This window comes from Syngnathoides biaculeatus, chromosome 2 (assembly GCF_019802595.1).
Source record: "Syngnathoides biaculeatus isolate LvHL_M chromosome 2, ASM1980259v1, whole genome shotgun sequence".
In the NCBI taxonomy this organism is placed as follows: Eukaryota; Metazoa; Chordata; class Actinopteri; order Syngnathiformes; family Syngnathidae; genus Syngnathoides; species Syngnathoides biaculeatus.
In genome coordinates, this window is record NC_084641.1 from 6,125,992 (window position 1) to 6,139,900 (window position 13,909).

The 13,909-nt window shown below is 42.6% G+C and overlaps 1 protein-coding gene across 1 annotated transcript; it reads right to left on the minus strand.

Annotated features, from left to right (window-relative positions):
* Positions 1 to 760: 760 nt before the first annotated feature.
* On the minus strand, positions 761 to 10,807 carry LOC133494083 (DNA-binding protein SATB2-like). The gene is made up of 11 exons (XM_061808033.1): positions 10,656 to 10,807; positions 8,892 to 9,077; positions 7,389 to 7,515; positions 7,170 to 7,293; positions 5,932 to 6,034; positions 4,365 to 4,415; positions 3,810 to 4,282; positions 3,521 to 3,721; positions 2,291 to 2,434; positions 1,889 to 2,080; positions 761 to 1,327 (listed from the first exon to the last, which is right to left on the minus strand). The coding sequence occupies exons 1-11, from the start codon at positions 10,774 to 10,776 to the stop codon at positions 761 to 763; spliced, it is 2,289 nt and encodes a 762-aa protein (XP_061664017.1). The 5' UTR covers positions 10,777 to 10,807.
* Positions 10,808 to 13,909: the final 3,102 nt, after the last annotated feature.

The window sequence follows — 13,909 nt, forward strand, 5'->3', positions numbered from 1 at the left end:
TGTGTGTGTGTGTGAGAGAGAGAGAGAGACAGACAGACAGACCGTGTGAGCAGAGGATCACAGGTGTGTTTGCAGGCTCCACAGAGAGCCTCCTTCCTCCAAAACCCCTCCGCCCCCAGCATCCTGAGTAATATCAGCCCAGAGAGCACCTGCGTCCTCACCTCACAACACGCCTGCACACACACGTACACACATGCGCGCGCGTCTAATGGGCCTTTATCAGTCTGTCATACACGGCTCTAATAGCCAGCTGTGTGCACAGAGCAAATGGAGTCAGTGATGCAGTTGCAATGTTATATGAGAACAATTTTCACATGAACCTTCACAAATCTTCAAACCCAAACACAACTCGCTTATGTATACACACGTTTCATGCTCTCTGTGTGATTTCTGTTCCAAAAAGTGAAATGCAAGCTGAAGGAGATGTAACTTTTCTCTGTGTGACATCTACAAACAGAAGGAAGGATTGTAAATCTTTATTCGCTGTAGTAAATATAAAGATTTCAATAAATATTGATGTTAATTGCTGTGGAGTTTCACAAGAAATTCAGTTGGTACAGCAACAATAGGACAATAAATTAAATATAATTGTATACAATACGTGACCATGGCTCCAGTTTGTGGCGGTGGTGTTGTTGTGCCCAAGTGGCCAAAAATAATATCATTAAATTTGGGAATAATACATCAATATCAATTGCATAGGTTGTAAAATCTCATGGGGGCTTTAGAGTTTTGCTTTGTTATTTTGTTGGTCCTGTTGTTATCTCTGCTGCCCTGCAGAATTGGGGCTGTCCAGACTGCTACGTGGAGACAAGGATAATGTTGTTAGTGCTGAGGTTTTTTCATCATCTTGCTCCTCTCGGTCCATTTCTGGTTCTCTCTCAGTTGCAAATGCGTCTGCTGACTCCCTCCCATCTTCACTCAAGTCCACAGACACGGAAAGCTGCCCCTGTTCTCGTACTTCCTCTGAGGGACGCTCCCGGACGTCATCGTCTGGGCCGGACTCCCTGGAATTGTGGTGCTTAAAGTTATAGCGCTGGTTCTGGAAGAACTTGACGATGGTGTGCTTTGGCAGGTCCAGCTGGGCTGAGAGGGTGTGGATGGCCTCCTGGTCAGGGTAGAGCCCGACGTCGCCAATGAAGCTCTGCAGGATGCCCAACGCCTCCAAGGAAATTCGGGTTCGCGATCGAGGCTTTTTTGGTTCTCCAAGGCCGGGGCTCATCCCATGCTGAGGCCCGTTTTCTGAGCCACTCAGGAAGGGTAAGGCGATGAGCTGTGGGTCCACGTGAAGAGGGGAGAGAGCCCTCAGAGGTGGCAGGGGTGGTGCCTGACAAAAAAAAAAAAAAAAAAAAAAAAAGGGAAAACAAAAATAGGTTCAATGTGTCATGGACCTTTAAGTTCCACCTCATGAGACATTTTACTCCCCCAAATCTGCAATGATTTTAATAGAAATGCATCTCGGCAGAAGTGCGATTGGTCAACTAAATTCGCACATTCCTACCAACCACGTTTTAAGACTCTATTACTGGGGTGGAGCAAAATGTACAGCCAAACACGCCAACCCGGCATAAAAAATCTGCAGGCCATCAAATAGGGAGGACCTAAATAGAGATAATGGAAATTCCTTCAATTTCTCCGCTTCAGAAATTACAGGCTGCGTTTGAAATAATTCCGAGGTCAAGCCTGACTGGGGTTTGTTGGTGTAGGTAGGGGGATGTTAAGCAGCAACTGTGCGGGCAGCTCATTCACCATCTCTATTTCAATGACTTACAATACACAAACAAGACAAAGAGGAGCTGCTGAAGGTGATTAAACATTACACCTGGCCCTCTGAAAAATTCTGTAACTGTATAATCGTCTGCATGTCTGTATTTCTACATGCATGTACCTGCTGCTCCGGGATGTGCGAGACAGCAGGGATCTTATCGGCGTGCTGCTGCCTCGTCTCCTCCTCGTAAACCCGATCGCGCTCGGCCTGAGGGAGGGAAAGGAACCTGCGGATTGTCCACAGGTTCTCCCAAAGTGTGCGGTTCTCTTGGCTCGGTTTTTCTTTCCATCTGAGTAGCTCGCACAGCCAACCCTAGCAGAGATGTGATAATATTTTAGCATTTGCCCAAATAGAGCACAGAACGTTGAAGGAGAACAGTATGTAGAGGGGTTGGGGGAAATTTTTGCACCAGGCTTTACTTTATTTGCAAATTAACACCACTAATGTGATCATCCCTCCGTCTTATTGTCTCTGCGAGATAAACAAAGCGATTTACGGCTAACAGACTCTTCTAGAACTCACTTGGCTTTTGTTGGCGGAGACTTTGGCGAACAGACACTGGGAGACTTTGGCCCTCTTCATCTCCTGCTGGATCTCCTCATAGATCCTCGAAGTGATGTTGCCGACCGAGTCCAGCTTGAGGGGACTCTCCACATTGGACTTACTCTGCACATAAGAACTAAATCTAAAGGTTCTTTTCAATGTATTGATTTTTTTTTTGTCTTTTACAATTTGATCTTATATGGTTTACATTTAGGTTTTTGGTGTAGAGTAGCAATGCTGGTACTGTTCTGTCTTCAAGCAATGGATGTATCAATGTACCATGACATTTAATACTTGATACTCTAGTTACCAGCAGAATGCAAGAACGTTAAGGTCTTGAGTCAGAAAGACCTGTAAGCATAAGGCTAACTTGGCACGAAAGGTAACTACCAAGAGAATGGTCTAACAGTCCGTCCATCCATTTCTACACTGCTTATCCTCACAGGAATGCCCCATGGCTATCCCAGCAGAACTGGTTGCCAGACAATCACAGGGCACATAATCAAACAACCATTCCCACTCACATTCACTCTTCTGTGCAATTTGTGTCTTCAATCAACCTAGGATGAATGTTTTCAGAGGAAAATGGAGTACATGGAGAATAACCACACAGGCACGGGGGGGCATGAAATCTCCACACACAGGAGGCTGGATTTGCACTCAGGTCCTCAGAACTCTGAGGCAAATGTGTGTGCGGTCTCAGTTCACCATAGCCACTGTTTAGTTTCGCATCCAACTTGTTACAAAACTGTGAGAGTGAGTGAAAACGGAACTTAGTGCCAACTGTTTGGGATTTTGGTAAACAATCCATCCTTGCATCCATTTTCTTAGCCGCTTATCCTCACAAGGGTCCTGAGGAGTGCTGGAGCCTATCCCAGCTGTCAAAGGGCAGGAGGCGAGGTACACCCTGACCTGAACTGTGCCACCCTTGGTAAACAATCACAATCTAAAATAAATCACATGCAACATCACCACCAATAAAACAAAATGTAGTGCCCACTCTTTGGGATTTTAGTATATTCGGCCCAAATTGTCCACATTGGAATATGATATTTTATACTTTAAATGAATAATTGCGATAGCCATACTGTATATTTCTGAAATCCAAACACATAGTTAAAAAATGCTAATTATTTATCAAATGAATGTTTTCCCAGTTGTTGAACAAACCAATTCTCCGCTCCATCTTTCAAATACTTCTGTGTGTACCTGCATGTGTCTGTGAGCGTTGCCATTGGCGATGTGATGATAGTTTGTCTGAGTATTCCTCTCTCGCTCTTCTTGGTAGATGCGGTCTCGTTCTGCTTCCGATAGGCCGAGGAAACCCTGCATGGCCTTCAGGTTGACAAGCAGTGACTGCGAAGCCGAGCGGGGATCTTCTTCCTTGCGCAGGATTTCTGACAGCAAGCCCTGCCCATGTGGAAGAAACCTTAGCTGACGTTTTATTTGAGATGACTTTTATTGGTCTCGCGAGCTTAAGAACATTTGGTCATCTTACCTGTGTGCGGTTAAAAGCCACCCGGGCGAAGACAGCTTGGGAGACACTGGCTCTCTTGAGCTCACACCGAACTCGATGGTAGATGTCAGAAGACACTTCAGCTCCTGCATACGTGGCCCCGGGCTCTGCAGGGACCTGGCAAGTCTGAGAAATGGGCGAGTGGATGATGTAAGGTTGGGGGACTCCCTGCGCCGACTGATGGGAGAGAAGGCGGTTGACGGCCAGTTGCTGGTTGATGAGGTGCGCCACGGCGAGGTGATGGCGCACGAGCTGCGGGGGCAGGAGAGCGCCGTGCCCCAGATGAGGTGATGCCTGGGGGTGCAAAGGAGGGCTGGGGGAAGAATTGCTGGAGTGCAGCAGGGGGGAGTTCTGATGGTCCATTAGGTGACTTTTGATGGTTCCGATGCCACCCAGGTAGGGTAACAGAGGAGGAAGATGCTTGTTGAGGATACTTGGCTCCCAATCTCTCTCCACTGTGTAAATACATGTTGTGGCAAAGTTCTTATTTAGCTTTCATCTTCAAATCCAAGACAGTAAAGAATATATTAAATGTACCGTTTACATCAGATTTGTCCTGGGAGTGCCACATCTTCTCCCCATGTTCACCTGAACAAGACGTTACCATTCAATCAGATCATTCTGTCTGTCGCGGTTACGGGAAATGTCGAAAATCCGTTTTGTCATTGCGCTTGTCCTCATTGTGGTCACAGCTAATGCGAGCCTATGCAAGCAGACCTGTGCACACTGGACTGGTCGCTAATCAATCGAAGGGCACATATGGCAAACATTCACACTCACATTGATGCTTATGGATTTATTTCAAAATTTTGAGTTTTCAATTAACCTACCACGCATGTTTTTTTTGATGTGGGAGGAGGCCGAGGACATGCAATCTTCACACAGGAATGTTCCAATGAAATTTGAACCTGGATATCCTCCTAGTGAAGCAGATCAGGTTGACACAAGTCCACCATTCAATAAATGTACATCCATCCATTATCCGAGCCGCTTATCCTCACGAGAGTCACGGGAGTGCCAGAGCTTATCCAAGCTATCTTCAGGGTGGAGACGGAGTACACCCTCAACTGGTTGCCAGCCAATCACAGGACACATCGAAACACACAAATTGTCTACCAAGGGGTAATTTAGAGTCTCCATTGAATGCATGTTTTAGGGATGTGGGAGGAAATGGGAGTGTCCGGAGAAAACCCACGCAGGCACGGGGAGAACATGCAAACTCCACACAGGCAGGGCTGGGATTCGAACCCTGAATCCTCAGAATTGTGAGTCTAATACTCTAACCAGTCGTTCCACCATGCCGCCCTAAAAGCATATCATTTTCTAAAAAAATATTTATCATGTACCATTCATCCATTCATTTTCACAAGTGAGCTAAAAACTAGCTCAGCTTACTGTTGGGTGAGGTGTAGTCTACCCAAGACTGGTTAACACTCCGAGGCATAAATAATAGAGGTACTGTATAATTTTTAAAATATACTGGTTCTTATTTCTGCTATTTATCTGCATAGGAGGTGCAGATTATTTGAAGCGCTCACTCAGTCCACTGAAAACTACAAGTTTAAATGAATACTTGAAACTATTGTATGTCATTCGATTTTGAAGTTGTAGTGTACTTAACATTCTGGTCAGTGTGTGTATTATTGAGTTGTAGATGAGAATTCAGTTCTGTTTGTTGTTTGATCTACGATCTGACAGCATTTTGTCGGGAAGTCCTTGTCAGTTTTGTGGATGTTAATGACTCATCCTCACTGTACTAAATCTGTTTCTTGTTACACTTGTGCTGGGCTGTGGGTCACATGGGCAATGGCTCACGGAGAATAAAAATGGGAGTGAATTTTGGCAGGGCATCAAATTTGTACCCACCACATTGTGCGCATGTGTGTGTATGGAGAACGGGGTTGCTGCTGATGTTTCTTATTAGGATTTAAAATGGCTTCGTTCTGTTGTGTGTATTAAGGGTGACATTAATGTGAACCACGTGTGACGGTTCCTTCTGACCGTGAGCCGTCACTGATGTTTGCCACATGAGCTCGACACACATAGACACACTTTAAGAGAGAAATAGTAGATGAATGCCAAACGTTTGCATGTGAGCCGTCACCTTGGATGCGTTTGTAACGTTTGTACCAGCGTCCAAACTCCTGGCATTTGGGGATGGAGACATTGGCGTAACAGGAACTGTTGAGGATGGCAGTGATCATACTCTGGGGAGAACAGAGACACACAACACTGATTGTGGGGAGAGGTGGCGAAAATGTGACGATGGGGAAGTTCCCATGATGTCAATTACACTCCATTATTTATTTACATTTGTTTCTAAGAATTTAGGGTTGGCTTTGCTTGGTGATGACGACTGTGTGTTGTGATGAAAACATATCCAAAAAGAAATGAGCTATGAGGTCATTTTCTAATTGTTGAAGAGATGGGATTTTATAAAATGGTTCTGATGGTCGGGCGCTTAAAAAACCTCACTATGGTCTGGACATGGGAAAAAAAAAAAAAAAAAGATAAAATGCAAGGCCCCCCCCCTCCCCAACTATCTGGAGGTGCCATTTTGGAAAAACTACAATCATGCAGATTTTTTTCAAACACACCAAATACAGTATTTATTTCTTGAGTTATTATTATTATTAGTACCAACAGAACATTTTTTGGTTGTATGTCTGAATTACTTTAAGTGTCATATCGGGAAACTTACCCACACACACACCCCAAAAAATTATAACCAGTGCATTAAAAGTAGTGTTGGTGTCTTTACAAGTATGATGGCGTTTAAAGGTTTTCCTTTTGAATCTTAATGTTTAAAGTTTTTGGATGATTCAGATTCCAAATACCATGTATTTAATTTTCTCTTGAACAAAAAATGGAGAATTTCCCAAGGCACCCTCAATATCTTGTAAGGTATGCAAAAACTCTGTTCAGCTTTGTGGTGTTTTGGCAACCAAATTTAATTTTTGGGGTGTGAACATCATCGTTAGGGGGGTAAGGCAAGAAAAACTTCTGCATCAACAACAAATACTTATTTTGGGGGTGGGGGTAGGCGGGGTGGATCTGTTATCTTGCGTCCAAAGTTGAAGATATTGAAAAGGTAAAGCACACAAATTCATTTGTTTTATTTAATCTCTTCACCCAATAACAATCTAAAAAGAATCAAGTAAATAAGCAGTCAATGATGGAAACCTAAATTCTGATCAGTTCTATACCTATTTATTAATATCGTTTCCCATCATATATGACAAATCGACTTATTGGGAAAATGCTGAAAAAAGAATTATCCAACTAATATTGACACAAAGAGGAGGTCCACACTTGTTACATGTGTGTGGTTGTCCTACCGACCTGAGACAGTGGACACTCCTTGGGCAAATTGTTGTGGTTGGTCCTTCTGAGCATCTCTTTGAGGGCCTTCCTCACGGTGGCATGTGTCCACTGCTCGGAGGGCAGATCCTCCAGCCGGGCAAAACTGCGTTGAAGGAAAGGCGATTTTAACACACACACATCGCTGAGAAAAAAAAATCTGAATTTTATGAGCATATCCCACGCTCAAGAATGGAGGACCTGTGGAGCAGGATCCGTAAGGTCACCATGTGGTAAACGTCCAGCAGCATATCAGCCACAGTGGCCTCTGGAGCATCTGTCAGGTTGTGGATGGGCATTGGCTTCCACTGGCCTACTTTAATGATGCCTGGGATAAATCATGCAGAAGACCCACACATTGCATGTTATAGAATCAAAGCAGAGGGGGAAGAAAAAATCACGACAATAAAAGAGTTAGTCTGCAAAGTGTTACCTTCCTAAAAAGGATCTTCGTCTACCGTGACCAAAAGAGCAAAGTAAGGATTCCAATCATGTTAAAATCCCCTAACTCAAACACAGACCGTGCGTGTGTGTGTGTGTCATCATGGCATGGGGTTGATACTGATGGAGGTAAGGACAAAAGCGTCCTTTTCCCAAGCCCGATTGGGCCGAGGAGACGTTTATACTCAGAGCAGTGTTTTGATGTGGAGGTGCTGAACAAACGCGTGATGTCATGTTTCTCCGATCTGACGGCAAAGAGGCCTCTTTGCATTACTCACAGCTTTTCTGCTTCCTGCGGCTGGCTTAATGTTCAAAGGAGAAGACAAAAAAAAAAAGTCAAACGTTCGCTGTGAAAAATGTTAAGTGAGCTATTTGGAAAGAACCTTCAATATGTTATGCCTTCAAATACGTTATCTCACTTGAAGACCTATATTTAACCCGACACACTGCCATCTTGTATGTTTAGAACAAACAACTTTTACGATTGAGCCACAACATACAGTTCAGTTTAATCAAAGAACCCCCTGTCCCACTTTAAAAATACTTCAATGAGCAAAAGCTATGCCAAACAAAATGGAATCAAAAGGGGAAAAAAAAACTGTATAATTTCGGTTGAGACCACACTTGCAGAGCTGTGTTGGGACAATGCCAGATACACACACACACACACACAGACATATATATATATATATATATATATTTATATATATATATATATATGTAGTTGTTGTTTTTTTTAAAGAAAAAATGCTTAGTTTGGGTGGAGGAGGGTCCCATATGGGGCGTTTCCCACTTGGTTGTGTTTAGGATACAACCAGGAATTTCCTTCCCTACAATGCTTTTATATTAGTACAGAAAACGACATCTTTGACGTTGAAAAAAAACAATAACATCATTTGTCTTTATGGTCTAAATATTCTGGCATGCAGTGCACTTATGTGGTCTCGCCATCCATCTGGAGAACAGCTACAATCTATTCATTGCTGTTGTTAATAATTCATGACTCATGAATTACCAAACAAACTAAAGGCTGAAATATGGAGTGATGGAACATTTTAGATAAGAGTTTCCCTGAGGTGACGTACCAGGTATTTCTCCTGTAAATGACAAAAGTTCAACTTAGTATTTTGTAGCTACCACTTAGCATCTTGTGCATACATAAGAAGGATATTGTGGCCACAAGTAATTTTTTTTAATTTTTCATTTTTTTTCACATCACGCCTGAAGCTGCGTATGAAGTCAATGAAGTCACAATACACACACCTCGGGCCTGTACAGCCGAGCCTTGCGAGTACCCCAGGGACATCAGCGCCGTCTCTACCAGTTGTGTGAACAGGATGTCTTTCCGGATCAGCACAAAGTCAGCATGGCAGTGACCGTGCCGCTCGTCATCACTGGCCAGGCCTGCGTCCGCGTATTCCACAACGCAGTAGACCGGGATCGTCACACCTAGTTTGAAAGGTCACCATATATGTTAGACTGAAAAATTAGTCTTTAAGTACACCTTTACAGACCTTCTAATGAGGAAATAGCAGAAAAAAAATCTCAACTAATCGTCACTCAGTTGCCGGGCATCACAAAGAGAGTATGTAAATATTCATTCATCAATTTTCTACTGCTTATCCCATCCTGTGACATAGATGAGGTGGCGCGTTCACTAAGCGAAATGCGGTGTGCACCCTCGACTCAGCGCCAGACGATCACAGAGCAGCTACAGCCAAATAACCAATCACGTTCACACCCGGAGATAGTTCAGCGTTGGGGCAGGTGAAAGAAAGATGCAGTACCATAGCTGAGACGAGATTCAAACTCAACCTTCTCAACTGCATAAAGAAATAAACTGTGTCGCATTTCGGGGATGACCCAAGTTGTCACAAGATGGTGCCAAAGCACTGGCTGATAGTAAAATACTAAATGGTGTCAAGGAGGTGACTGTTGACCTGACACTTCTCAACAGAGTGATGGAAATTTTTGGATGTCAAGGATGACCTAATTTTAATCTGGGTTGTTGGTGAGAATGACAAAAAGTCTTGCTGCATGTTTTGTGCATCTCCTGCATCTGCACTTTCATTCCACATCAAATCATATGTAAGCCATTTTCGTTTAAGAGTAAGACAAGGTTCGAGAGAGCAGACTTTGATGGTTTGGACATGTTCAGAGGCGAGAGAGTGAGTATATTGGTAGAAGGGTGCCGAGGATGGAGCTGCCAGGCAAAAGAGCGAGAGGAAGACCAAAGAAAAGGTTGATGGAGGTTGTGAGGGAGGACATGAGGACAGTGGGTGTTTGAGAGGATGATGCACGAGATAGGCTTAGTGGGAAAAAGATGACACGCTATGGCAACCCCTAACGGGACAAGCCAAGAGGAAAAGAAGAAGTAAGATAAAAAGATTTCAAATAATATCAACAACTTTGGGACTAAAGTTCGTGATACATTTATGGATGAAACTGTTAATATAGGCATTTGTAAGGATTTTCATTGGAGTCACATTTTTTTGTAGTTGGCTTGCCAATAGGGCGGCTTTACTGGACATTTATTTATTTTTCATCAAGCTATATGGTGGCACTTGTTACATGTCCTTCACATGTTCTTTGCTCCTGTAACTGTGTAGAATTTTTCAGGTACTACAGGTTCCTACCCATAAGCGTGATTGCGAATGGTTCCTTGTGCCCCTGTGACTAAGCCACTTAGTCGATGATGCACCCCGCCTATCACCCAACGTCTGTCGGGATAGGTTTCGGTTTCGCTGTGACCTGAAAGGACCTTCTATCCTGAAATTTCGAATACTAAGTGATTGGCCAATTTATATTGCATGTCATTACATTGTGAAGCCATCCAGTCAATCATCAAAAACCAAGACTTGAATTTGCTAAACTACATGTTGACACGCCACAAAACCTCTGGGGAGGAGGTCTCATCGACAGACGAGACTCAAGTGGAACTTTGAAGCTTGTGTTAGAGGACAATGTTTGTGATGATGATGATCGTTATGATAACGATGATGATGTTAGCCTCTGTTGCATTCGCACCTCCCGGCCTCAGAGGTGTGTCGCCGTGAAGTTGCGACTGTGGAGTTTCTGGGCCACCATTGACGTCCACAAGATTCATCTTGCACAGCAAAGGTCCACTGGGGACGGTTCTCCCAGCCATCACGCAAGCCCTCCGCTGAGCTGTCGCGGAAGCTGTCCGGTCCACCTGCTGCGACTGGGTCACCTGGCTAAGAACCTGGAGAACGTCAAGCCACAATGACGAGCTCATTTTGATTTAGATAGGATGATGGATTCATGTCAGTACAGAGGCATCATACAGTAAATACTGCACCTTCTATATCAAGGGTGCTCAAAAGTTTTTTGGTTCTAGGGAGAGGGGAGAAATTTTCCTATTTTCCTCCCTGAGGCCCCCTCATAATCCCAATGCCAGTTTAACACAACTGCAATGGTTACACCTAAATGCCATGAAAATTATTTTTTAAAGCATTTGAACCAAAATACTCATCCAGTTTAATACAAAGGAACTCAATCAAATTTGCTTAGGCTGTATTTATATGATGATGTATTGCAATCATCGGAGTTTAATTGTCTCTAAGCTGTTATAAGGAGGAGTAATTGCGTTATGTTTGTTTTATTGTCCCAGTCAATACTGCAAGTAGGTATGCATTTTTTTTTTCAACGATATACAAACTATTTTGCAGACACCTAAGATAAAGCTTGCCCCCGACCCGGGGGTCTGGCAGCCCGAGTCTGAGAACCCTTTCTCTATATGACATGAAATGGTTATTTACACATATGTGTGCCCAAACTAAACATGACACATGTCCAGACGCCAAATCATCTTTCAGGAGACTATAGAAGCTTTATAGAAAGACAGGTGTTTTGACTTGGCACTGAGTGTGAAATGGATCTTAACTTTGAAACGTTAATAATGCAATAATCTAAACAAGATGAACTGTAATGCATAGCAGAACGGAACACACATCGGCGCCCATAGAACTGAAAAGGCTGCTATTTCAGGACTCGCCAGTAAAGGGTTGCACGTCCAAGCAAAGCAAATACAGTACGAAGATCAAAATTTTGAGGTTTAGTGTTCAGGAGATGCCACTTCTCATTCCTCAGCCAAGGTTCTTCTGATAAAGGGACCCACCCACGTTCTTGTGACTAAGCTCATTCATAGATGTCATTTAATTCTGAGGGTATTGAATGGATCACACCTGGAATGTTCTTGCTCAATGTGTAATATACAAAAATAAAAAATTAGATAAAAATCTACTTCTAGTATTACATTACAAGAAGCATTGTTCAGTAGTAGTAAAATTTTACTGCTATGAAGAATAAATATCTATATTTCGAAGACAAAAGCAAACAAACCAGCTACCTGAAGAGTTGCCTCTATGGAATATCATTAAATATCTTCAACACTTAATTTTTGATTTTAAACTCATCTTAAAAGTAATTAGTAAAGTAATAGTTAACGTGTGGGTGTAGTACTGTATATACAAACGCTGCTGAACATATGAAGATGGAATAGCTGATTAAACAACATTAATTATGAATGAGCTCAATTTATGGGGTGCCTAAAGTCTCTTGACATTCGAAAAAAATACAATGTTAAAAAAACAAATGAATACAGTATCTGTGGAAAGTAACATTTCTTTTTTTTTTGCTGTTTTTAATTCATTTTTAATTCTAGGGAATTAAACATTTCTGATATACGTGCAAGTCACTTACTTTTCATGATGGCACCTTGCCCACGAGTGAATAAAGTCCATCCATTGGTATTTTGCGCAACTCCAGTGTGACTGAAAACTTTTTTGCTGGGCGGGGCTCACGTGGGCGCACGGGATGTGAACACAAGCAGGCGCAACTATGCAAATGCTGCAGCTTCTGCTGCTGAGAGCAGAGAAAGTAGGATGGGAAGTCAAGAGGGAGGGAGACCAGAAGGCACACTGGCTCCGAATAGCCAATCCCATCCAACTTTGTACGCTAAGCACTTTTAAATCAAGTGCAGTGCAGCAAAGTGCTCTACAAAAAGCTAAATACCATGGACGGAGAGGTTGACATGGGTGAAAATAAAATAAAATTTAAATATACAAATGCCATGATAAGAGGTCAAATTCAATCAGGACGGGAAATAATGAATAAATGATGCTAAATGAGTTAACATCTCACTGGGTGTCTTAGGCCAAGGAGAAGAGTTTTAAATAGTAATTGACTAACAGAGAAGAGGAGAAAGCCTGTCTAGTGTGCTGAGGCAGGTTTGTCTCATAGTTTTGGACTGACAAGAGCATTTCACCATTTCGAACGCAATGAGGCCATAATGGGGGAAATGTGTTCAAAATACACACAGCAGTTAAAAAATGAGCAGCGGCGATCTTCTTGGGTGGAGTAACGAGGACAGCAATTACACGGAGAAACGTGAACCGGCAACAGCAACAAAAAAAGGGAGAGGCGAGATATTCCCCATCCATGGCCTTGTTAGCATTAAAGTTGAACTCTCTGCTTTAAAACAAGTGAGCAGATCACATGTAAAAATTCAAACACCAAGATAATAAAAGAAGATTTTTTTTTACACTTTTTCCATTGTGCCAAGTTATACAAATATGATAAAAAATAATTGTATACTTTGTATACTTCGGTCATGACTTTGCATGAAAGACCCTGTAAATTTAATTTGTACGTGTGTTTTGAAATACATTATACAAGATAATTTGGAGATAATCATTGAAAACCTACAAAGACTGACAAATACGTAGTAAGCTCCACATGAATACTGTAATGTGTTCTATTACACAGTTGTAATTCTGCATTCAAAATATATGGCTGTCCAAACAATCCTAAATCAGTAGCCACAACAGCTGAAAACGTTTTTTTTTTTTTTTTTTTTGCCAATTTGGGAGCGCAAACGTGAACATTTATTTGTTGATATCTAGTGGCAACCAGAGGAACAACACCATGCTGCTCAAATCCCAAAACTTTAGGATGATGACCTTTCTAGACAGTTTCAGCACCATGTTTAAATAGATTCTCATTCATCCAGGTCATGGTAATCTGCCAAATTTGGATCTAAGAAACTGGACTGTGACTGGATTTGTCCCAACAGTAAACTATGGTGGTGGCAACATCATGGTCGCTGACAGTTCTTGAATGGCCCAGCCAGAGCCTTGACTTAAACCCAATTGAGGATCTCTTAAGGAAAAAGGGTTCACGGAACTGTTGTATTCTGTGTTGTCAGTCATTGCTAACTGACGCCATGATAGGCCCTTTGAAACTCTTTTCTGATTAAGGGA